The sequence below is a fragment of the Meriones unguiculatus genome, chromosome 10 (genome assembly GCF_030254825.1).
Source record: "Meriones unguiculatus strain TT.TT164.6M chromosome 10, Bangor_MerUng_6.1, whole genome shotgun sequence".
Lineage (NCBI taxonomy): Eukaryota > Metazoa > Chordata > Mammalia > Rodentia > Muridae > Meriones > Meriones unguiculatus.
The window spans coordinates 60,704,278-60,731,305 of record NC_083358.1 but is presented as its reverse complement, the minus strand read 5'-3'; the positions used below and the strand labels follow the sequence as shown (position 1 = coordinate 60,731,305).

General features: G+C 43.3%; 1 protein-coding gene across 1 annotated transcript in view; it reads left to right on the top strand.

Moving 5' to 3' along the window:
• Ddah1 (dimethylarginine dimethylaminohydrolase 1) overlaps nucleotides 1–27,028 on the top strand; it is a 130,261-nt gene that overhangs the window by 91,201 nt on the left and 12,032 nt on the right. The window contains exons 3-4 of the mRNA XM_021662987.2: nucleotides 4,898–4,971; nucleotides 6,193–6,312. Coding sequence (XP_021518662.1) covers nucleotides 4,898–4,971; nucleotides 6,193–6,312 — 194 coding nt within the window. The remainder of the gene's footprint in view (nucleotides 1–4,897; nucleotides 4,972–6,192; nucleotides 6,313–27,028) is intronic.

Below are 27,028 nucleotides of genomic sequence, written 5' to 3'. Positions count from 1 at the left end.
TAATATTATTGTTGGTCTAACCAGAATCCCTATAAGGTGGCTACTACAGAAACAATAATTATAGCATTTAACCTTTCCACTTCTTTATGATGATGGATTATTATGTAAAATCTCCATCCTCAAACTCATCTGGTTATACTCAAGGGCATGATAATTACTGGAATTTTTAATTTATAGTGAGATTTTGTTTGCCCCTAGGGTGTCAAAGAATTTAACCAGTGTAGTCCACAGGCAGATGCTGCCCCTGGAGAAGCAGAGGAAGAAGCCTCATGTGACCCGCTAAGACTACTAGGATTTCTGGGAATAAGTCTGAGTCCCTCTGATGCCACCACTGTTATCTAGAAAATGCCTTGATTTAGTAACGTTTAGATTGAATGAATGTTCCTGGAGAAAGAGGAGTGGGAAGAGGAGGAGGAGGCAGCTTTACTCTGACGTTTTAGTGTCTTCTTCCGTGCCTGTGGCTGGAGCCATTGCCATATTCGAACCATGGCTTTGGTGAATGGTATCCAATGATGCTGTTTGCTGTGCAGCCCAGCCGAGGCTGTCTGACACAGGCTAGGGAGTTTGGCTATGCCTCTGGAGTTTGGGCTGCGTGTACCTTGAGCCCACCGGACATCGATTGAGAGGTGTCAAGGGAACTGATGATATATTCATAGCTCTGGTTGTGCCCGAGACAGCTCAGCTATTGTGTGAATCTCCCCAGTAGAATCCTCTCAGAACAGTCTTCAGGCCTCTCACAGATAGTACTTTCTTTTGACAGACCAGAGCGGCAGTCTGTTTCCTTTAAAAAAGTGGGGGTGAGGGCTTCTGTGGAAAACTAGATGTGTAAATCACACTTCCCTACAATGCATCACTTTTCTTTTTACCAGAATATATGTGAGCAGTAATGTCATTTATGCTGAACAGGTTCAAATGTCCTTCAAAACACCGCATAAACAAGGTGGTATGTTTACAGTGAGTTAACGACCTGAACAGCTCACACACGCTAACGCCCAACACTCCCCCTCAGTGTGGGCCATACCATGTATCAGGTCTCTCTTCCTCTGGTCAACATTCTCTCCACAGCAGGCCAAGCCTGCTGCCTTTGCCTCACTGCACTTGGGGTCTTAGCCCGGGTGCTGTGTGAGCCTTTTTAAGATCTCATCCAGTAAGTTCAAAACTGAGGTAAAGGACTGGGGGATGACTCGGTGGGTGAGGCATTTGCTACTCGAGGATGAGGATCTGAGCTCTTATCTCCAGAACCCACATTAGACAGGAAAAGAACCACGTATCTGTAGTCCCGGGGTGTCCACAGTGAGATGGAGAATGGAGACAGGAGAATTTAGAAGCTTGGGGCTGCTGGCCGGGCTTACACAGCTGTGACCAAGAGACAGACCCCGCCTTATACAAGGTGGCTAGATAGTCCAAGGACCAACATGCAAGGCTGTCCTCTGACCCCCACCCTTGTACCCCCATTCTCTCCCCATCCTCTTACCTCCACCCTTGCACCCCCATTCTCTCCCCATCTTTTGACCTCCACCCTTGCACCCCCATTCTCTCCCCATCCTCTGATTCCCACCCTTGCACCCCCATTCTCTCTCCCATCCTCTGACTCCCACCCTTGCACCCCCATTCCCTCCCCCATCCCTCCCTCCATCTCTTCTTTGATTAAACATAAAATTTGCCGCTTTTCCCATTTGTAAGTGTAAAATTCACGAACCGTAAGTTACGTTCTCACTGTATGCTAGTCTGTCCCTCGGTTTTTCAACAAGGGAGACAGATCTGGGTTAGTAGCAGAATCTGAGGCGCTTTCTCGTGCTCTCTGCCCCTTCTTTCCATGAGTCAAGACTTCATTAATAATTTATCAGGAAAAGGACAGAAGGAGAGCTACTTTCCAATCCCACTTCCTGCTGGGAAAGCTGTCAGTCATGCAAGCAGCGACTGGCAAAAAGTTGTTTCCATCCCATTTCCCTCGCATAGATAACATCAATTTACCCTTTTATTTATTTATTTTGTGAAATATAGACTTCATATAACTGAGTCATAAAGGTGTGCATGCTGCTTAAAGACTAGTAATGAAGTAGGCATGCCCACCCCTGGCTTAGAAAGCAGAGTCCTGCCCAGACCACAGAAACCCCGTGTGCCCCCCTCATCCCGGTCTCTTCCCGCTCCCAGGCTCAGGAAGCCATTCTCTTTACTGCTGTGTGGATCATTTCCTGATCTTTAACGTTTGCCTGGTGTATGTATTTCTCAGCATATGGTCTTGAATGTTGCCCTTTTGTGTTTCTGTTGCTGTGGCATCCACTGTATGAGCTCCTGTGTGGTGTTTATACTTTTGACGTAAGTTGGTAGATGTAACAGTTTTCTGTGGGCCATACCACCAAATATTTACTCACTTCACTGATGGTGTGGAGTGTGGGTGCTCCTTGGCTTTTGTCTTTCTTTGCCTCCAACGCTGTTTTGCCTGTTCCTGAATATGTCTTCAGGGTCTTATATTCTGTAAAGCTAACACTTGAATTCTGGGTTATAGGCTAAACCCTTTCCCTGCTTCAGCACGATCATATGGCTTTCCTTCTTCACTTTTGCTTCCTGATACTTGATAAGTCTTACATATCAGAGACAAAATCAATCCATTATTGTTCACTTTTTTTATACAGTGTTGGATTTAGTTTGCTAATATATTTAAAGCTTTTGTTTCGGTGGCCTACACTTTTTCTTTCTTGTTTCCCTCATCTGGCTTTGGTATTACTGTCTATTAATAACAGAAATATATACATCATTATTAATTAATAATTATCATTAATAAATAAAGCAACAATTATTTGTTTCTTTTATTAGTTTATTATATAAATTAATGGGTATTGTCAATCAATTAATAATAATTAATGAGGTATTTGGGGATGCTTGCTATTTTTCTAGTCTCTGGAATCAGTACAGTTTATATTGTGTATTGTTTCAGCTTGCTAATGCAAATAAATGCATGAACAGTTCTTGGCCCTTTCCTAGTGGGGAGTTTTAGCCTGGTTCAGTTATTGTTATGACGGTGTCCCTTCTGTGGCTTTCCCCGGCACATATTGGTTAAGTCCCGTTTTCTGACTATATCTTTTTTACCTCAGTTTTCAAAATGTTGGTTATAAAGTCACTCCTATTGTTTCTTCAAACTCTATTTGTCATGCTTGTGCCTGCCTGCCCATCTCAGTTCCCGCCCCCTTCCCTCCCCCTCCAGAAGTCTCTCAATTTTATTAATCCTTTCAAAGGACCGAAGATTGGCTTTCGTGAATGCTTTCTTAAGTGTTTCCTTTGTCTTTCTTTGTTTCCTTCTTTTAAGTGTCTTTTTTTTTATACTCTATTCTATTTTCCTACATAATAAAATGAGATTTTATTTTATCAATTTTGAAATGTACACTTCTCTAATGTATGGATTTCAAATATTTAATTAAACCATTTTTCTGTTTGGTTGTTTGTGACAAGGTCTTATATAGCCCACACTTGCTTCAAATTCACTATACAGTTGAGGATGAGCTTGAACTCCCAATCCCCCTGCCTCCACATCCCCAGTACTAGAGTAATAGGCTTGCTCCACCACACCCAGTGAGAATCACTGTTTGGTATAGTTCTGATACCATTTGGTTCTAAATATTTCCTAAATTTCTGTTATGATTTAATCACTGACTTGTTAATAGATAATGATGGATTTCTTTATAATGTGGCCACTGTAAGTTTGGAAACTACCAGCTCTACTGTAGCTGTAAAAGGGAAAACATTTACCCTATATTTGCTTTATGGATTATATTTCAAGTGGATCAGTTTTTTCTTCTTAGAACTGTAAATGGAATAAAGTGGTAGGTCTGCAGCCGAGCGTCCATGGAGAGCGTCCATGGAGACGAAAGGCGCTTTGTGGCGCTTAGTGGGGAAACAGTGGAGGAGTTAGGCCAGTGTCACTGGACCCCCTTGAGCATTCTGTTCCCACCATACTGAAATATTTGTGACCGTTCATCTGTGCCTTGCGAAAAGCAATGAGCATACGGACCCCTCTGGAAAAAGAGAAAACTTAACCATCCCAGGAAACTACCGCTTCACTGAGAATACAAAGAGTAAAGGAACAGTGTAAATGCTAAGAGATCAGGAAGGCTTCAGCCACATCTGGAACATAGGATTGTTGATTTGATGAGAGGCCTGGCTTCTCTCACAAGTGAATAGGCTAGGAAAAGAAAAGAAGTTTGTTGGGTTTTTTTTTTTCCTTTTTTTAAATTTTTTTATACAATATGTTTTGGTCATATTACTTCCCTCCCCCAAGTCCTCCCAGAATGATTTAATTATTAACTATCTCATGCGTACGGGCGTGTGCCTGTGTGCTACACGTGTGCCTGGTGACTGTGAAGACCAGAAGAGGACACTGGATGCCCTGGAACCACATTGCTGAGATTTCTTGGGTATAGCATCCCCGTCATATCTGGAAAATATTTGCAACAGACATCCTGTTCCTCTGGCTCTTCTGATCTTCCTGCCGCACCTTCTGAGGTGGTCCCTGAGACATAAGTGTAGGGTTGCGCTGTCTATGCGTAGCCATCTGAAGGGTGCGGTAGAGAGGCGGTGAGTGCCCTAGTATATCTGGGAAGCCAGCACCGTGCATCACCAGGTACTGCTCATCCTCCCCAGCTGACCCGCCATTGTCCTTCCACAACCACTACCTACGTGCCTTCTCCAAGCTCCCAGAAACTGCCGTGCCGATTTCCACCTCTGGATTTGAAAGACTTATTTGAGATCAGTTTTTGGAATGGGAACAGGAGTCTCTTTGGTGGAACTCTCCCAGTGGAGAAGAGAAGGCTGCAATACTTTAGGGCCATTATTTGTGGATAAAGAAACAGTACAATCCCCAGGGCCACCAACTCACTCTGTTCCATCCCATCTATTATAGGCAGAGAATTTTTTGTGGGCCTTTCCAAAAGAACAAATCAACGAGGTGCTGAAATCTTGGCTGATACTTTTAAGGTAGGTGAAAGATCATTTAGGCCTGGCTCAGAGTAATTGCTTAATAAATATTCATAGCCCCATTGAATCAGTGTGTCATGAGTAATTGTGTTTATATTTCACCAGATTTACAAAATTATTCTTAGTATTTGTACATTTACTAGACGTTTTAAAGGCTATTAAATTTAAATTTCCCGATAATTAAGATCCATCGAGCTCTCTCAGGAACAAGGAAGTTAGTGTATAAACCCTCTGGCTTTTCCAAGTGCATAATCATACAAACACCAGCACATGTTCCTGACAAAAATCACATTTAAAAAAAAGTCTGATGAACTCAATGGCTGGCTCTTCGATCCTCCCTCCCCCCCCAAAAAAAAAGGAGGAGCAGCCTTGCTAGGCCACAGAAGAGGACATTGCAGCCAGTCCTGAAGAGACCTGATAAGCTAGGGTCAGATGGAAGGGGAGGAGGTCCTCCCCTATCTGTAGACTTGGAAAGGGGCAGGGAGGAGATGAGGGAGGGAGGGTGGGATTGGGAGGGAATGTGGGAGGGGGCTAAGGCTGGGATACAAAGTAAATAATCTGTAATTAATATAAAAAAATAAAAAAATGGGGAGAGAAAACAAACAAAAAGTCTGGAGACCCAGATATGTCTAATGCAAAATGTGATTTTGAGATTAGAATCTGGGATCTTTTCTGTGTACTGGGTACTTTCTTTTCTTCTCTGGGTACTTACTGTGTACTGGAAACTGCGCAAACTGTTGCATAGGCCTTTCTCCAAGCTCTTTTTACTGCTCATGGGAGAATGGTTCAGTATTATCACTGCTTAGTAGCGATACAAACACACACACACTCACACTCACACTCACACTCACACACACACACACACACACACACATACATACACAGTCATCCAGGAATCGCTGCTCACTCTGAGAATGTGAGGCTCTGGCTGATCCAGTATCCACAAGGGATTCAAACAACCCTCCCAGGGTGGTCTGTTCTGCCAGCCAAGGAGCCAGCAGAGCTGGTGACACAGTCAACTCTGGAAGGAAACTGCTTTCTTCTTACAAGTCTTGGTTCAGCTGGCAATACCTGAGAGTCAGGTTTCTCACTGCCCCCACTTCCCCCGCTAGGGCAGGCAACCTTCAGAAAGGCAAGCCCGATTCAGGCAGTTTTTAATCAGTCTCGAGAAGGACTCTGCAGTAAAAACCGACTTGTCTTTCTTTCTGTTTGTCTGCATAGGACTACGCGGTGTCCACCGTTCCCGTGGCCGATTCTTTGCATTTAAAGAGTTTCTGCAGCATGGCTGGGCCCAACCTGATTGCAATAGGGTCCAGTGAGTCTGCGCAGAAGGCCCTCAAGGTAAACACTAACCTGGACTCCTCGGTGCAGCAAGCTGTGCCTGGCCGCAGGCTGGATACCAGGCAGGGGTGGCAAGTACGGATTGGACTGGAACACCTTTGGTGTGCACTGTCTGCTCTGATTCTCATTAACGGCTAAGAACTCGCAAGAGAGCGCTTCAGTGGTAAACCATTCTTTATCACCCATCAGGCATCCTTACATGGCCGGATTCTGAATGATAAACACCAAATTCATCATTTCTACACCCTGGGGATAAAAGGCTATGCCACTAGCCAGCGGTCTGTGCAGTGCTTTCTCTCCTAAGTAGGGGAGTTGGTACATTGAGGGTTTGTTACAATATTCTTATCCTTTTGTTGTATCTATACTACTTCATGATGATCTTCTAGAAACTTGTGATTCTGGAGAACCTAGAAACCCTGACTTCTTCACTTTTAGCTAAGTTGATAAATTTTAGCACAGGAAATGCCCTCACTTACTAAGTGAAGCTAGGAAAGCCCAGGGCATGGAGCTAGATCTAGGGAGGAAGTCATGGAAGACTGGGCTTTCCATTGTTGCCATGTTTTCCATTTGATAACACTCTTCTCTAGTCTCCAGCTTCATCCGTGGGAGATAGCAGGCTGAGCTGAGGAAGGGTAGAGAACAGGCCTTACTCACCTTTTCCTTTGCCCTCTGTGGAGCCTGAACATTTTCCAGGTGAGGAGTGGGGTGGCATTGTGTCTCCTTTTGGCTGATAAATTAGATGGAGATCCTTGCTGAGGTCACAGGGCTGGCACTAAATGGTCTAGAGCAGGAACCCCTTTCTCTGAGGTGGCCCTTCATGGCCACATGCATGACCTATCTATGAACCAAATAGACAAAGACTCCTCTTAAGCAGAGAGCGAGGGTGACCTGTGTGCCCTGGTGTACACCATGCATTGCTTTGCTCTTTCACGTCTTTCCTCTATTTCCTCTGCTAACCCAGGTATAAGTAGGAAGCAATAGTTGCCTTATGCAGATTTCCTCTGCAGAATTTGCAGCTCCTTCAGCCTTTCTTTTTCCCTTTCCTTTATTCCCTAACTGTATCTTTGACAGCATTTGAATCTAGGGCTTTTAACAGTTGTTGCTGAATTATCTCCCGAGTTTGATTTGTATTTGAGTGTCTTTCTCTGGTTTCCTTTAGAGTATGCCTTTTGTTTTGCTTCATCTGGAAAACTGTGTCAGCTTTTTGTGACCAGGAAAGATAATGTCTTTGAAAGAAAGCATTTGATGAATGGTGCCATCCAGGGGACCGGGGAAGATGGTATTTCTCCTTGGGGAGTAACTGTGGTATCTGTCCATGACAGCCGAGTTGGTCTGCACGTGTTTGGAATTGATTATAAGAGAAAGGGAACTTAAGCTGGCTTGTACCCTGCCTTTGTGTGAACAAGCACAAAGAACCCCTTCTAGGCAGAGTAGAGAAAAGTAATCCTTTATGCCCTTCTGAGTAGACAAGGTCCCTAATTCCAACAGCATAGTGACCGCTGCCTCAGCAGGTACTGACTCCATCTGGAGAAACTGAAACAACCAAGTAAGAGGTAATGTGATACGGTTAGTTATATGAAAAAGATTCTGACAGCTACCCAAAGGTCCATGGAAAACAGGGAGCTCCCTAGTAGCTAATCAGAGAAAGCTATGGAAGAAGTGGGACGAGAATTGGGTCAAAAACAATGAGTCTCATTTGTCAGGGCAGGGTTCGGTGAATGTTCCAGGTGGGGATACAGGGTACGCTGAGACTAAAAAGTATGTCCCTGACATGTGAGCAGCTTGACACGCGCGTGAAGTGTTTTCTTCACAGCCTCTGGCTGGAGCAGGCAACATCTAAAGGTGCAGTAACTCAAAAACGAGAGGAAGGGAAGGTTATCACCATGAAGAGTCTGGGCACCCGTGCATTCCTCCTTCAGAAAACAGACCAACACTCTCCTTTCCAAAAACGCCCAAACATTTCCATTTTCTAAATGGAAGACAAAGACCTCACAGCTGAAAAAGAGGAACACTGATAAGCTAGCAAAAGCAGACAACCAGAAGTCAGATTCACATTCCAATTTCTATCATGTGTTCCATTTTCGTTCATGCTTCCCTTCCCATTGACATGTTCTGTAAGATGGTATCTGTGGGGACTTCACAGTTCTTCCTGCAGAGTATTAATAATCATGTCCATTCTCCACCGGAAACCTCCTTTGTCGGGAGCTATAAATAGCCCCCACTAACCCCAAGGGCAGTCTGTGAAGATCCTGTTTCTCATCGGCAAATGTACTGCCTAAACCATGGGCCCGCAGAACTGGCGAATGCCCACCTGTCTTGTTCCTACCATCAAAAGGCGTCCTTTGTAGTGAGAGCATGACAAATTCAGCTGGTGGATAATGAGCTCTCCCACGGGGGATGGTCTCCGGTCAGAAACAGGTGGTCGGTGACATTCGCATTCAGGTGACCTCATAAGCTCATTTATTTCAGATGAAAACAGCTTAGTTCCTGCATAAAGCTGCCAATAAAATCAATAAAGTGAAAAGCCCTACTACTGATACGGAGATGTGCGTGCTGATATAGACATGCAGGAGGAGAGAGAGAAACACATATGTCACTCACAAAAATGGAAGTGTCATTGGCGCTGTGTTCCCATATGGCAGATGGAAATACTGAGACTGGCCGGAATAACTATTTTGAGTAGACTCCTTCGCCTCAAGGACCTGACTTCCTGGGCCTTGAATCTCTTTCCCCTGATTTCTCACTATGTTCAGCAGCCTATGGGTGCTGTGACAAACACCTGAGATAAATCAACTCAAAAGGATTCAAGTCTCATGGTTTTAGTGGCCTCAGTCCGTGTCACTAGACCAATGGAGAGCCAACATATTGGAGGGGGTACACAGTACAACATAGCAGCTACTCACCTTATGGTGGTGGGGAAGTGGGGGGTGGGGGAGAGAAGATGGCCAGAGGACCCAGAATCTCCCACAAAAGCACTGTCTTAGGGTCAGCTAACTTGTCGCGCTAGGCCCCACATCCTGAACATTCCACCGCTTCCCGGCAATGCCACAGGCTGGTGCTCAAGTCTCTGATACATCGAGCCTTCAGGAAACCCCCAGAATCAAAGCCTAGCTCCTTACTGCTCAATGGCCATTTTTTTTTATTGTAAAACTTTTTCTAATTGTTTTTTTTTTAAACCTGAGATTTGCTCTGCTGAGCTCCTAGCCTCCCCTTTCTCCAATTATTTTCTGCTATTTACTTATTTGCTTGCTTATTTATTTGTTATTTACTTGTTTGCTTGGTTTTGCATGTATCCAGAGTTGACTGATTTCGGGGAAGGAATGGGTTTGGTGGCAAATGCTGTTTTTCCTCACCAACCTTGTCTCTGTTCCTATCTGGGTGAGGAAGCCACATCCGCTTGGGCATCTCTTTAGAGGGCAAACTAGCCAAACAGAGGTGAATAGTGCCTTCCTGTGTCATGCACCACAGCTTTCCTATCCAGCACTCTTTCCTAACTAACGCCTGTGTCTGCCAAATCTGAAACCTTCTTTACATACTCATTTAAAGCACTATATTTGAAACACTGTGCTGTGGGCCCTGGCCTGTTCTTGGTTAAGGAAATGGATTCTTAAGTGTACGGCCGTCAAACATACCTAGGTTGTGAACTGAGATCTTGGTTTGAACTAACAGCTTCTTTGTACAGTTTAACTTGCGTCAGATGAAGCCACTTGGTCATTTCTCAGCCTTTGATGATGGTAGGAGAAGATAACAGTACTGAAAAGCGGCCATGTCCAAAGAGGAGTTCATTATTGGCCCCACAGAACTCCTGGAATATGTAATTTGTACCCATCCTTACTGTGTTGTTGGTTGATCGAGCAGGGTCTATGATCACTATTCTCTAATAGCCTTTTGGAATTCACTGAGGCTAGAGGCAAGTTGACTTAAACTCTGTGCTTCTCTCCCACAAAAGATCTGAATAAAAATAAAATTAAATAAATAAAATAAATAAATAAATAAATAAATAAATAAGGGCACCCACGCAGCTCCTCACATGGGCTGAAGCTGATTTCTGTAGAAGTCAGGGAAATAGCAGTCTATATCCAGGAAAGTCTGCAATGACATGTTAGTCCTGAGGGCCTGTTTTCTAGCATTGGGTGTTGGAAGAGTCTTCATGGCTTCAGTATTAGCACGTCATTCTAGGTGTTGTAATCACATCTTGGCAGTCCATGTGGACTGTTTTAAGTCCTGCGAGGCATTAGGAACCAACTGTGTAAGTCCACTGTGCATTGTGCATCCCTTCGAGTCATTCCAGTGCTCTCAAATCACGTGGGTCTGCCCACAGTGGCACTGACATCCTCCTAAGGAGCTCATAAATCTGGGAGAGATGTTGAAAAAAAAAAAACAAAACAGTCTAGTTCTCAAGATCATCAAAGAAACTACCCAAATCCTGCTTAATCTGCTTGAGGTCGTGTGTAGTGAAATGTCACTGCTCACGAACATGGCCATATTCTATAACATGTTCTTAGAGGGGGCACATCCAAACAAAGGAAATTACATATAATAGTATTAGTTAAGGATTGTGAATGTGGGGGTGGGGCGCACTGGACTAGATTTCCAGTAGGTGGTGATGTTGCTAAATGCTTTATTTCTTCCAGCTTCTCAGGAGGAGAGAGTATCTCTCAGTTGAGAGTGTTCAGTCTTATTTATGCCAGGCACTGGTAGCACAGGCCTTTAATGGCAGCACTTGGGAGGCAGAGGCAGGTGGATCTGAGTTCGAGGCCAGCTGGTATACAGAGTGAGTTCCAGGACAACCAGGACTACACAGAGAAACCCTGTCTCAAAACAAACAAACAAAAAACAAAACAAAAAAAGAAGTCTAAATGTTCAGCCTTATTTATGAGGGCTTCTATGTTTTTGTCCAAATTACATGATTAGCATAAATCTATGTCTTCTGGGAAAGTAAACCCAGTTTATATAAAGCACTTGCCCAGTTGTGAAAGAAATCTAACTGTAGAATGGCACAGAAAACACTGCCTTCTGTGCACAGCATGGCCAACCCTCAAGGCCTCACAGCACAGGGGTGACTTGTACAAGATGGCGCCCATCGGCATTCCATCATGATTGGGGGAGGACCTCATTGGGCCCTGAGCTGAGGAACTGTTGGCTGTTAGTAGCTGCTAGGGGTAAGAAATGATTGCCATTGGTTAAGTTGCCCCAAGCTCCAATGGATAACTCCCATGCGTGCTCATACAAGCAAACCTCCCTAACCTCAGTGACTCACAAAAAAGTAAGACATGAAGACCAGAGGGGAACATGTGAAGAAGAGGTTCAGCATGACTAGGAAGGTGAGAGTGAGCGACAGGCAATGAAAGTGACCAAAATACATTGAAAATCAAAGCATAGTAAGTTTTTTTAAATAGTACTGAAGTTAATCCTGTTTTTAACCTGTCTTCTTTCTCTCTGATTATATTGTGGCCATGAGGGGTTTTTGTAAAAGAAAATAGCCAAGCTTCTGTCTTTTTAAAGTTTGGGAATCAGATTTGTTCCACTTATGAATGATACATCAAAGAGGCAAACTGAGAGGAACTAAAGGGCAGCAGCCCATCTGGGAGAGAAAGGGGACAGGGAGTTCCTTACAGGGAGTTTGTAAAGGTGTTCCTTTCATTTGAGACTTGTTAAAATACCAGTGAAGAATTGGGGCATACATACCCATTTTCAGGGGAGAATCTAGGAATCAGGCAGAGCATACCTCACCCAATTCCTGACAAAAAGAGATACCATGGGCCTTCTCTCAAATTTACCTGTACTCCTATAATTCCTGGTACAGGTATGAATGGCCTTTCCAGATTCAGTGTGACTTCCTTCCTCCAAGGAACTGGAAAGATTGAACTGAATATCTCGCTGAAGGCAGAGAAGAACCCAAAGAAAAAAAAACAAAAATCCTGACCAAAATGTCTTAGAGCCTATTGGCCACAGAAGAATTGTTATGTATCCATTGGTATACCATGCAAAGTAAAATCCTCAAAAACAAAGGGACCTCCTGAGGTTTGGTATTATCTCATGAATATAATATAAAAAAGTAGTGACTTTACCACACAACAATAGTGCTATCCTGTCACTGGAAAAATGACATTTCAGAAGTGAGTAACAAACATTATTAAATTGGGCCTAGGAAGCTAAAATGAAGGAAAGTGTATTGGAGTCCCCAAAATAAATATGTGATTTGTAAGAAAAGTGGTGTTTTTATAGAGAAGCCTTGATGACAGAAGATAAACAGATGAGTAGCGATCTCAAGCCTGACCCAAACAGGAAAAAAGTTAGCTAATTCAAGGAAGAGAATGTAAGGAAGGCAGTATGCTACGGCTGGGTCTTATGCTGACAACAACAACCATTAGATAGATAGATAGATAGATAGATAGATAGATAGATAGATAGATAGATAGATAGATAGATAGATGATGGACTTGAGGAAGAGACTGCTACCCCTGCCTGAAAGCACCATCAGAGCTAGGTTAGCACAGGTACCTGAGATACAAATAGAGCAAGGACAAGAGATCTGAGGCACATAGTCCCCAAAATGGGAATGCAGAGCAATCCCACAGCCTAGCCTCGACACACAAATACAAGGGATGTTGTAAACCTGAGGAGCAAGAAACCTCATGACATCAATCCAAGTAAAGAGACTCTGTGACCATGAAGATGAGAAAAATCTGATTGTAACAGGCTGGGAACACCGAAAGGTATCATCAAGATATTAATATGGATTCCTCTCATCTTCCTGGCCCTTGTGGTCTTCATTGAAAGAATTCAGCTAAGACCTAAAGAGTACTATGTAGAAAACAGGCAGAGTTTGCCAGAGTAGAGCACACTCTCAATGGCGAAAGCAGGCATTTTCAAGGAAGCCATTGTCTGGATTGACATTTAGGACTTTGCATTATTTTCTAATGTATCTCTAGAACTATCAGTCACCATTTCCTGGAGGTACTCCGTCCTGTTTAGACTTATTTTGGTTGATGTATAAGAGAAAGAAAGTGTATGTCTTTCTTCTTTATAAGAAGGTGTCTGGCAGGCAGTCATCTTATAAGCCGATGCTGGAGGGGCCAGGTTGGCACAGCTATCCATTAATGAGCTCCCCTGGATGTCATCTTCCCCTCCAGAGCCAGGGATGACATGGTTCCCACTCTTCTGACAATAACTAAACTCCTGCTTTCCCAGTCCTTTGTTTTACAAACTGTATGAGATAGGGGCCTAGTCCCAGGACCCTTCCAACCTACCGTATCTAAGTGGCTGCCAAACAGGAACACACTTCGTAGTGTGTGTGTTATATATTTAAATGAAATCATTCATCTAGAAAAATCTTAGCAACTCTGCTGAAAAAAAAAATTCCAAAACACATTTACTATGAAATACTAACCTGGGGGAGAAGGAAGGATGAAGGGTATATTACTGAACCTATATGGATCTGGCCCAAAGCACAAGAAGTTCAGTTGATTTGAGTAAATTCTTAAAGATATTTAAAATCAAATCTGATCCCAAAAACACTATCATTTAATAAAATGTCATTCAGCCTGCCCTTTCTCTGTTTTTTTCTCCCATGATCCATCATTCCTTTCAGATTCTTGGCCAACTTCTACCTTCAACCTGACCCTCTTCCTGTCAAGGGAATAATGTAGGCTTAGCTAACTGATAGTCAGGCCTCAGTCCTATTACTTACTACCTTCTAGAAGAGCGTCTGCTTTCTCTCTGTGCAGAGGACTCCCTGTACTGTAGTGAACTCCTGATCACACACATAATGAAAACAAAATAAGCCAGCTCCGAAGAACACACTCCACACTCCTCCATTTATGTACTCACAGACCAAACAGCAACAGTGGCCACATTACAGGATAGGTAGGAGTCATGGTGCCGAGGCCCATTTTAAGATGAAACATCAGATTTAAAGTTTAAGAAAAATGCAACTCTATTTAAGACAAAAGCCAGGGTTCTATCAGCCTCATGAAGCTAGGCTCTTCCACCTACCTGTTAGGCCATTTAAAGAGAATAATAATAATAATAATAATAACAATAATATTAATAAACAGATGTAGTCAACATGGCCACACTGGGAAGAAAACATATAAAGGGAGCTAGTGACCCCAAGTCCACGTCTGGGGGACTCATTTGAGTGTTAGGCTTAAAAAGAGCAAGAATGGGGTTAGGGAGCAAAAAGCATGTATAAGGAAGCTGCCTTGATGTAAGTGTGCTCAGCAGCGTTGGTCTAAGTGTGGGCTTACTGAGTGTTGTCTGAACTACAGCTCAGTAAGGTGACCCAAGCAAGTCCCCCCTGCTTCCAGAGACATGATGGCCCCTGGGAAATAGTCACTGCCATTCTAGGGGACAGCCTACGTAGCTTCATGGATATTTGTCTGTGTTTTGAGAGTTTTCTCCTCTTGCAATCCAGCAATCCCTGTGCCTTCAGCCTTAAGAGGGATGAGGGGCCAACATGCTGACCTGCGGGGTAAGCTGGGAATGCACAGTGAAAAAGACAGATACAAAGAGGCTTCAGAGGTGTTGGGCTTTTGTCCTACATTTACTTAATGTTAAGGTTGAATGTGTCCCCACAGGCTCTGTTTGAACATTCGGTTGTTCGCTCATGGTGCTATTATTGGAAGTTGTGGAACTTTCAGGGGCTAAAGCAAGGCTGAAGAATTAGGCTGTGGTGAGGCAGGAGCTTAAATTTTATAGCCTGGCTCTGCTCTTAGCTTACTTGCTGCCTGCTGGCTACGAAGATGTGAGGGTTGCTAGCCACAAGCCCCACCATCATAAACTCTAATAGGCCTTCCCCTCAGCCCTGAGCCAAAATAATTCCTTCTTAAATAAGTTGCTTTTTATCAAGCATTTGATCACAGAAGAGTAACTTAAAAAGTCATCTTGTGGGCCCAAATGAGAAGTCAATACTTTTAGCAAAAGCAATTTCTAAGTGTGTGTTATAAAAATACATCTGTTGTTGGGCTTGAACTAATTAATTAATTTTCAAAAATGCCTAGGTCCACCTACCACACCCCTACTTTATCCTCCACTTAACTCCATCTTTCTCATGGACTAGACTGTTCTTTTTTTAATAAAGGAAGACATAAAAATTAATTTTGTGCCATCTCTTACCCTGTCCTTTTTTTAGTTCCATCTAAAATCAATCGCTTTCCTCTCCACAAGCCAGGATTAATTACATGCTATCCGTCACAAGAGGATAGTTTTTAATATCTGCCCTTAGGAGATACTTGCAATAATTCTAACTTAATCTCATTGGTAGCATTCAGTCATCCAATCAGTTGGGAGAAGAAGAAAGAGAAAGGACAAAGGGAAGAGAAGGAAGGGAATTTTCAAAAGGAAGTGGAGGGGAAGAGAGAGAAAGAGAGTGGAAGGAAGGACGGAAGAAGTGGTGGAGGGACGGAGCATTAGTTACTCTTCTGTTGCTTTGATAAAACACCACAGCTGAAACAACCTAGAGGAAATATTTTAATTGGGGTTACAGTTGCAGTGGGGTGAGTGTCCATTAAAATGAGGACGTGTGGAAGCAAGCAGCAGACATGGTGGCTGGAGCAGGAAGCCGAGGCCTCTTGAAGTGCAGGCACTAAGGAGAGAGAACAAACTGAGAACACAGAACAAACCAAGCGTGTCCCTGGGGTACCCTCCCTCCAGCCAGGCAGCACCTTTGAAGCCTCCCCGAACTGTGCCAGCCACTGGAGACCACGTGTTCAAGCATCTCAGCCTATGGAGGACATTCTTAATCAAACTCTCTTGGATAAAACTCTTGGATAAAACTCTCTGGAAACTAGCCAAGGAGGAACTTGCTGACCCAACCTAGGAAAAAAAAAAAAAAAATCCAAGTCTGGCCTGCTGAAGAGTTCTGCTGTCTGCTGGCCAGGCAACACAAGGAATATTCTCAGCTTCCTTGCTCTGAGGGCAAGAGAGCAGTGGTTTTCTCCTTTGTACATTCAAATATTTCCTTCCTTTTTATTGATAATTCTGTTCTTAGCAAGGTATGGAACTATATTCTTGAATTTCAAGCTCAAGGTCGGCCTGGGCTACATAGTGAGATCCTGTCTCCAAAACCACAAAATATCCAAAAATTTCTCTTCTTTTGTATTATAATAAAATTATTATTTTAAAAGTAGGAAGAATTATGAGACCTCCACTCCATTTTTCATATTGTCGTGTAAATGAGCTGCAGTACAGTAAGTGGAATTCCAATAGGCTTGAAATTTTAAATTAAATGCTCTGGGTGCATTTCAAAGGAAACATCTTTAGGCTTCTGATCTACTTCCTGAAATAACTGAGTGCACATGTAAGATTCCTAGAATGAAGACAAGGGTTGCTTTGCCGCTCTTTTGAATTGCATAGCACACAGCTTGTTTTTCTTTGAATGACTAACAGTATAATACAGATCTCTCAGACTGTGTTTCCTCTTGTTTTGACTCAACTTCACCATTGATTTTTATGTCCAAAAGTGTCCATGTCATTTTATAGGTGGTCACATTTGAAAAAAAAGAAATATGGAGCTGGAAAAACCCTAAATGTGTTTTGATCCTTCGTGTTTTTTCACTGTCTGGAATTTCCTCTAATGACACTGCAACAATAGCAAAGCCAAAGGACAAGGGAAAATGCACCAGTATCAACAGAGTGGCTGATACGGAAAAATAAAGACGATGTCTTTGCACTTGTCCCAGAGAATTGTAGAGGGTAGCCATCGGCCTTTCCCCTTAGGACCTGTGCTGTAAAAGGCACGCTGACTGTCCTATTGTAGTTTAACTCGGTGATCTGGACATCCACTGCAAGTGTGCTCATCAGACTCACGAAACGCTGGTGTCCTTTAGTCTGCCACGCCTGTATAAAGAAACGAAACACTAAACAAACTGCCTCCACGCTTATACCAACCGTGTGTGCTTCTTGGCAGCACAGTTACCGTATCTGACAGCATTCCCAGTGCTGTGTGCCAGCAAGGCTGGGGTGGCCAAAATAAAATGCTTTGGCATGATAAGGTAATAAATAATTTGAAGCTGTGAGGCCAGAACAGCCGAGGCAGGAAGAAGGAAAAAAATTGGCCAAGTGGGAGAAAGGGAATAATGATGTGCACATTTTTTTTCTTCTAGGCTTTCAAAAAGACATCAGGGGAAAGGGGGGAAGAAATTGTGTTTAAAGTACTGTTCAGCATGCCCATTATACACTGAAACATCAAAAGTACTGCTGTGACTCCATGGGATACTGTAGAGGGGATCCGGGCATCTCTTGGCAGTCAGGTACATGCCCTCACACAGGGCTTTGCAATCCAAGTCTCACAAAAGGAAAAATCAGAAAGTCGCCTCAGAATAGCAGTTCCTAGTGAGAGATGCAGCCTAAAATCATCTGCGGGCCTTTCTGAAAACACATGGCTTAGGCCAATCTCAGAAAATCCTGGGGAGTTAGGTCTAGGCAAGATCCCAGCAGCCTCCATGGGAGACCACGTTAAGAACTTTTAGTTCAAGGATATGAGCAACTTCCTAGGCATCTATCTTAGAATCCCAAATAAAGTGGTAAAGGGCCACTGAGGAAGCCAGTCCCTAGGCAACATGGCTGGACAAATAGAGAAAGCATCAAAAACTAAAGCCAGTGGGAGTCTGGAAATTCTAACCTTAATCACTGTCAAAAATCCAAAATGGCCTGAACTTGAAATATAATACCTAACTGGGTAATCATTTAGATTCCAGCTCTTAATCCATCTGACATGCTGAAATTCCTTCTTAAAATATCCCATTTTACCAAAACTCACAAATGTTATCATTTTCTGAGAGCAGGAAGTTTGCTTGTGACTCATTTCTATATTTCTGTGGCCCTCCCTGATCTCACATAAACACACCATCTAACAGCAGGGCCTGAGCTTGATGTATGAAGTTTTTGAAGAAGAGTAAAAGATAACTGAAGTTTCAAGCCACCCTGATGGACAAGGAGAATTTCAAAAAGGATCCTATGTTGATTTTACTAAAATGGCATGATTGACCGCAGAGTCAAACCAGCTGTGAGGTCAAAGCCGAAACCTAGAATCTAAACTCATGGATTGTCATCCTGGCTGAGCCTCTGGCTCTCCCCATGTAACCCCATGTCCTGTCCTCTGTCTATTCTTGGAAGAAAAAAAAAGTTGAATCAGCCTCGATAGGAAATGAGAGCATCATTCTTTCCTGCTGGGAACTCCATAATGGACAGTCTGTTGCCGTGCACTAAATGTGAAGATGTGTAACACCTAATAAAAAATAGCATCCATGTAATCATAAAATAGCATCCATGTAATCATAAAATAGCATCCATGTAATCATAAACGCCACCAATATGGGTTCTTTCAAAGAAGGCCCAATGTCTCTCCTGGTGTGGTATTATCTTCTTACCTATAGTCTACAGAGAGCTGCAAAGTGTGTGTGTGTGTGTGTGTGTGTGTGTGTGTGTGTGTGTGTGTGATGGTTTGGTCTTTTGAGACAGGATCTCAGTCTTCAGCTCTGGCTGGCCATCCTTCTCCCTCAGCTTTCTGAGTGTTGGGGTTATAGGCATGCACCACTAGCCCAAAGTGTTTATTAGAAGAGTAAAATCAGGGTATGGTCTTTCAGAAAGATGCTATACTGTAATAATTCACCAGAAATAACAATTACTAGTTAGGTGCTATCTTTCAGGAGTAAATGAGAAAGAATACAGTGTGAGAACAGACAATCCAGTGGAGAAGGAAAGGCCATGTAGAGGAGCAGCTGAGCCTGGGGCTGAGGGCCTTTGTGGGGGAGAACAGTGCTGAGAAAAATGATCTGAGGAAATCTCCAGAATAGGGTAGCATTGGGGGGATCTGGAAAAAGGCTTCAGACCTCTCCAGTGCCTCTGAACTGGTCTTCTCCAAAGGAACAAACTGTCAGATATCACTGGGCGGAGTAGGTTGCTGCATTTCACTGACCTAGATCCATGTTTGGGGAACTGAGTGATACCCAGACATGTCCAGAGGACAGCTGCTCTGGAGGACAGCCAGGATCTAATAAGCCTGTAAGACACTAGCAGGGCTGGCTTCCACTTCAGTTTCCATTGGCAGCAATGAAGGTCAGCATTTGTCCAACTGTGGAGTCTCCGTCCTTCACTCTTTTCTGTCTTTTTTTAAAGTTTGTATTTACCCATGGTCAGAACCCATCACAAAAATCACTTCGCATATCTTCCATCTCTACCAGCCTCCAATTTGTTTTCTTGGCCTAATTGATTTGGCAAAAGATTAAAAAATAAGGAAATAAGAGGGTGAGGGTGACCCCTGTATTGTGAGCTAAACTTGCACATCAGAGCGTGACCCCTGGACCCCACCATGTGCAGCCATCCTCTGTCAACAGCAGCACCTCTGGTGTCAAAGGGATTAAGATAAGTGTCAGTTGAGGTGGAAGGCGCATGGTTGAGTTTTAGGTTACTGATCCGCGGAGGAAGTCACATGTGTTAAATGCCTTTGGTGTTGATGGGTGCCCCGTTACTTGGCGGAACATCAGTGAAGCATGTGGTGAAATACAGACGCTAAATTGGAGGTGGTGTTTAGACTGAACTCTTCTCCGGTCCCTGCGGAGACCCTTCTTCCACTGCAACCACACTACTGCAAAAACACTCCGCCGTTCCTCCCCGCTCTTAGTGAGCACTTAGTGATTATTATTTTCATCTTTCAAAATGCCGTGTTAGTCTGGCAGCCTTTAAGAATGTTTCTAAACCTCATTTCTCTGTTAAGGAACCTAAGTAGTCATATTGTAATTGAATTCCTGTATTTCTCACAGCATCTTCTCAAGATTTAAAAGATAGCTTTGAGCAGGGCAGTGGTGGAGTTTGCCTTTAACCCCAGCACTCAGGAGACAGAGGTAGGCAGATCTGTGTGATTTCAAGGCCAGCCTGGTCTACAGAGTAAGTTCCAGGACAGCATGGCTATGCAGAGAAACCCTGTCTCGAAAACCAGAAAGAGAAAAAGGAAAAAAAAAAAAATAGCTTTGAAGATAAGTCCCAGTACTCATGCCTCTTTATCCTTTCATGCAGTAGAACCAAGTTCAAAGCTATGACCACATACATATTCAAAGGTGACTCATAGTTAGGGAAATCAAAATAAAACAAAACAGAATCAAATGAAAATACTGGAGGAATTATAATTTGTTTATATTTCCCAGTCATTTGTTTCATTTTTACCAATGCTCTGGTGAGTTGTAAGAGCTCAGTGTGGGTCAGCAATCAGCAGTCTTCTCACGCAGAGGAATACTAATAATACTATTTTAGATGGTAGTGCTCTAATCTGAATACTCCATGAGTGATTCTCAAATGCCATGGACACAAGAGAGCACATGTTTAAATTGCACAGCACATTCCTGGCATTTACCATGAGAAATTCCCATTTGGCGAGGCTTAGATGGAGCTATGAGGCAGGCCAATCCTTAGACCCTGCTCTCAGGTCACTGGCTGTATCTGGGGTTCACCAAACACCAGTTCCCGCTTGAACATTTGAGGGCAAGAGGAGAAAAGCATTTCTACAGTGAACAGCTGTATCTTTGAGCAGATAATGCCACCTGAAGCCATGGAGGGACGTCATCCCAGCACAGTTACTCCAGAGCAGTGGTCGTCAGCATTCCCAGTGCCGCAGCCCTTTCATACAGCTCATGCTGTGCTGACCCCAACTATGAAATGATTTTGTTGCTACTTGAGAACTGTAATCTCGGTACTGTGATGAGTTGTCATGTAAATGTCTGACATTCAGGGTATCTGATAGGTGACTCCCAAAGGGCTCTCGACCCACAGATTGAGGACCAGTGCTCTAGAGACACGTCTCTTCAGACATTTCTAGAAGGAACCCTAGCATTGCCACTCCCCTGTTTACCACTCAGCTGGCAGAGGGACCTGAGAGGACAGAAATGATAAATGAGGCGGACTGAAGTCTCACGCAATAGCCAGCTTTAGTTAGAGCATCAGACAATATATGCTCTGAGAGTTACGATGAGTCACATGAGAGAAGTGTCCAATCATGAGGGCAGGCTACACATGGCGTATAAACGTTACAATGACTGGTTGCAATGAGTCATCTGAAGTAACTCACTCCTGCCCACTGCACCTGGGAGGGGCGTGGCAGCAGCATCCAAGAACAAGTCCATGTTTTCAGAGAAACTGAAAATCACAAGACTTGTCTTGTTTTCTCACAAACACTTAGAACTCCTCTCACAGGGCTCCATTTTTGCACCACGCCCTGATGAAAGAAATAGAAATGCTTATGAAGTGCTTTATTTTCTCTAAAATGCCATGCTGTTTGTTTGTTTGTTTGTTTGTTTGTTTGTTTTTAAATGGAAAATGCTATTTTCCATATAGTGCCCTTCTCTGGGTTGATAGCATTTGCATATTAACATACCTGACTCTGCAGTATTATTTCACTTGTCTTTCTTAGGCAGGGAGACAAACCATTGCCTTAAAGAAAGTCTGTCTTCCTTTCTAGCTCTGGAGTCCTACAGGCTGAAAACAAACAGATCCCGAATTAGCATCAGAAGAGTGTGGAGAGGAAGGAAACCCCAATAGTTCTTGGATCAGACACTGGTCCCATCCCTGAACTTTGTCAGGGAGGGAGGACTTGAGGAAAGTTTGTGGAAAGCATCCAGAGCTGACTGAAGTCAGAGATTCCCTAGCCAGCGTGATTACACAAAAGGGTGGGGCACATGTGCCATCGGGAGGCTTGGGGGAGTAATTTAGGAGTTGGCAAAATGCTGATGTGCACTGTTAAAGATCATGCTTTATTTAGCAAGTATAGATTGAATGCCCACTGTATATCATAGAGCTTCCCAAGAGCATTCAGTAAAGAGCAAAAGGCAAAAATATTTGCAGTGCAAGGCTGCAGGTGTAGCTCAGTGGTACAACAGGCTTTGAATGTATGAGCCCTGGGGTTCAATGCCCAACATACACATTTACACACTCACACATACCCATTAACACCCATGCACACACTCATACACACTCATAGTCAGCTCATAACCCACAGACAAACACACACACAAAAGCATAGTGAGAGTTGGAAAATGATACTCATTAAACCAATTCATTACAGCTAATCTCCAGTTTCCATTCCACTCTTCCATCTCATCAAATAAACCTTGAGTTTCAAATCAGTACTTTGTCCCACTTAGAATAAAATCTACATTTCCTAGCCCTTCTGAATGTTTCAAAAGAAATATTGGTGGCAAAGGATCTAGCTCAGTGGTAGAGCACTTGGTATAGTATGCTTAAGGCTTTGGGTTCAGACAGAAAAAGAAATAATGATACTTTTGCCCTCCCAAGTAATAATAATCATAATAGTAAATCTCTATCATTGCGGCCCAGGCATCTGTGTTTTTTCAAAAACTCACTGGATGATTCTGTTGTCCAGCCAGGTCTGCAATACACTGGCCTAGACCTGCCTCAAATCACAGAACAGAGCACAATTAAACCACACCTCCCTGGCCACCTAAATTCTGTTCACAAAACCCAAAGAGATGAACCCTGCATCGCAGCTGAGGCTCTGGGACTGACTTTCCAGTTTGCAGCCTTGTAGTGAGCTCATTACCCAGATTCCTCGCTCAGAGCCTGTGGGAAGCAGGTCTGCTAAGTTTCAAATCCTGCCTGTGTCTCAGGGGCTTTATTCTTGGTTTTCTACGCAATGAAATCATTTTCCAGGAATTGCAAGTACCTCTTCCTCATTTTCTGTCTAATACTGATAAAGGCCATATTCAGAAACTGAGATTGTTCCTCTCATGTCAGAGCTGTAAGGCATCTAGGTAAGCTTTCAGCCTGGCAGCGGTAGGGGAAGCAGGGGAAGTGACCCTAAAGCTTCTTTCCTCATTACCCCAAGTCTCTTTGTTTCCTGGGGATTTGGGTTTCTTGTAAAAGATCTGGCAGCAGCTGTTTTCCTAAATAACAATTTTCTGTCAGGGATGTTACCATTTGAAAAAAACCAGAAAAGTAAATGATGGAGTGAGGAGAGGATTCACGGGCAAACTAGTTGCCCTGGCAACCATGAAGACCTGAGTTTGGATAACCAGTACGCATGTAAAGGCTGGGTGTGGCCACTGGAAGGGGTAGAGACACGCAGATCCTAGGGCGTGACGGGCAGCCAGCCCAGCCAATAGGCAAGCTCCAGGCTGAGTGAAAGCCCTTGACTCAAAAATCAGAATGGAGACTTGGAAGACACCCCCAACATCCACCCCCGACTTCCGGCATGAGTACACACAAGAGCATACACTTAGACAACCTGCGCGCACACATGCATGCACACAAACAGACAGTTACTTCAGAAAGTAAATGGTGTCCTGATTTGCAGTTTGCTTTCATTCTCTCTCATTTTTCGTCCTGTTTCTGAAAAAAGTATCTTCTTTCTTCTAAACTATGAATGAATTTGAGGCTCAGTAACTCTCCGACAGAGGCAACTTTCTCTCTCAGGGGCTACTCAGCAACACGTGGAGGGATTCTCCAGTGCCACAGTGAGGGGGAGAGGGCACCAGAGGATATGACTGGCACCTAGTGGGCAGAGGCCAGGGAGATAAATGCCCTACACTGAATAAGCCAGTGCGAAACCTCTGTATGCATAAAACAATAAAGTAAAACTACTCTGACGAGGCTAGAAAGGAGGGATGGTTCAGCCGCGAAGAGCGCTGCTTCTCTCACAGAGGACCTGAATTCAGTTCCCAAGTCAGGCAGCTTACAACCACCTGGGACTCCCCGCTGCAGAGGACCTGACACCTCTGGCCTCTGTAGGTACCTTCTTGCACATTCGCACAAACACACACGCACGCAAATGCACACACACAAATAAAAATAAATATTTTCTTTAAAACAGCTTTGGGAACTGGGCAGTGGCGGTATATACCTTTCATCCCAGCAGCTAGGAGGCAGAGGCCGGGAGAGCTCTGTGAGTTCAAGGCCAGTCTGGTCTACAGAGGGAGTTTCTGAACAGCCAGGGCTACACGGAGAAACACTATCTCGAAAAACAAAACAAAACAGAACAAAAAATCTCTTTGGAGACTGGGCTAGTATCCTACACCTGTCATCCCAGCACTAATCAGGAGACTAGCTTAGACTAGCTATATAGTTTTCGTACACACACATATATACACATGCATATATTTCAAATTTGTCTCAAAAACTGTACTAAAGAAAAAGTATTCTATAATAGTTTCATAATTTCTTTTTGTCTCTAATTGCTTTATTATTATTATTCATTACACCTAATTCACTTTGTATCCCCCCTATGGCACCCTCCGTCCTACCCTACCAACCTCTCCCTCCCTCCCCCTTCTCCATACATGCTCCTCCCCAAGTCCACTGATAGGGGAGGTCTTCCTTTCCTTCCTTCTGACCCTTAAATAAACCCACACACTTATGGACACCTGATCTTTGACAAAGATGCTAAAACCATTCAATGGAAAAAAGATAGCATCTTTAACAAATGGTGCTGTTCTAACTGGATATCTACATGTAGAAAAATGCAAATAGATCCATACTTATCACCCTGCACAAAACTAAACTCCAAGTGGATCAAAGACCTCAACATAAAACCAGACACACTAAATCGCTTAGAAGAAAAAGTGGGGAAGAGCCTTGAACTCATTGGTACAGGAGACAACTTCCTGAACAGAACACCAACAGCATGAGCTCTAAGAGCAACAATCATAATTTAAAAGCATGATTTAAAAGAACTTTTATATAAAATTATATAGTCATACTTCACCCCACTTCACAAAAAATGGCTATAAACATGCATAAAGTCTAGCAAACTGGCAAGTAGAAATACGAGCAAAGGGTGATGTAAAGAAGTTCGGAGCCAAGTTACAGAAGGTATCCCATGGTTCATTTTCAGTGATGGAACAATGGGGCTTCAAGCATCCATTCACTCAGTGTGAAAGAGAAAACACTTCATCTTTTCTTGAATATTTGAAAGCACCAAGGAATCTCGGCTCCAACTGATCATCTGTCTTCCAGTAATATAACACCTCATCCCGTTATGCATTTCCTAAACTGGTTGAACATTAGTCCTCAAAAACAGTCTGTCCATAGGAAGCAAAAGTTCTGCAAACCGGATTTCAAAACTAACGTTATTATGGTGTTGGTAAAAAAAAAAAAGAAAGAAAGAAATACACTTATAGTAGCCTTTCAGGGTAGGTCACTCATATTAGCATCAACTTACAACAGCCACCCTTAGTAGGCCACTAATACTAACATCCAGAAACCAAGACTCATAAAACTACAAGGTCTCATGAAGAGGGCATTAGGGCATTGGTTGGGTGATGAGAGCTCTTACTAGCCTCTTAGAGCTGACCATAAAATTTGGGAGAATTTTACAAGTTGGCTGTTAAACATAACTGCTGTTAACTATTAATTTTGTGGCTGGGCATGGCGGAACACACCTGGAATCCCAGCATGTGAAAGGCAGAGACAGGAGGATTTTAAGCTGGAGGCCAGCCGGGGCTACATACGTTAGCACTGTCTCAAAAAGGGGGGCGGGGAGATTGAGGTCTTCAGAGATGCTTAGCCAGTGCTTAAAGAGCACTAGCTGCTCTTTTGAAGGACCCAGGTTCAATTCCCAGCACCTTCGTGGCAGCTCGCGACTGCCCGTAACTCCAGTCCCAGGGGATCTGCTGCCTTCTCTGGCCTTCACAGATACCAGGCACATTCGTGCTGCACAAGCATTCATCTAGACATAACACTCACACATCTTAAAAAATTAAATTCTATATACTTAGAATTAAGCAAATTGTGTTAAAACAGAGGTAGTAAATATTCAAAACTTCTTAACTTTCTGGCTGTCTTACTATATTTTGCCGCTGGGTGTGTTCTTGGGGTTATTTGTGTATATTGTCTCTTTGTGTAACAGTGATTTCAGTTCAGAACTGACCCGGGGGCTGAGGGTGAGGGTAGGGTAGTTACTCCATAGGAGTCAGGATTTGACTTGTCTTACAGGCCATCTAGACCGAGGCCTCTAAGCTTTTCCACTCCTGACCCCTCTTCACCTGACAAGGTTTTCCATAGCCCTGGATTTCCAGTTATATGAAAGAGTTATACAAATCAAGCACTTACTGATAATAAACTTTGAAAAAATATTAAAAGTTCTTTGGGATATATTTATTTTACCACTACTTAGAGGTCAAAGCAGTTTTGCACTCTGGCGACAAATGGGATATGCCCGTTTGTCTAACACAATGCAATCCAAAGATAAATTAATTCAATATTAACATGCAGCAGAATGGTAAAAGCCAGTTTTCTGCAATTAAACCTTTATGTGTCTATAGGAGCAGAAGATGTTGTAGGAGGGTAAAGACCCTGCAGACTTTAGCACACAGTTGTTGCAAATCTAAGCTGAGGTGTTTCGTGCAGCCTTCATTGGCAGCGCATGTTGTGACAACATATACGGTGCAGAGTTCATGCTTTTGTGTTCAAATTCAAGGCTACAGTGAAGTCATGTAATACAGTATGGACAGACATTGCCAGAAACACCTTAGGTTCATCATACATTTGGTTTTGAATTAATTTGTAGCTGTAACGACCCTCCTCCCCCCCACACACACACATTCAGTTACATAACACCACGTGCTGTCAAACCTTTAATTTAAGAACCTTTGGTATAAATGTAAATGATGGAGAAAAATCCGAGTAATGCAGGGTAAATTTAAAAGTGTGTTGGTCCGGGGGTGATCGTCCATGCCTGCAGTTCCCCCTGCTATGCAAGGCTGGCCTC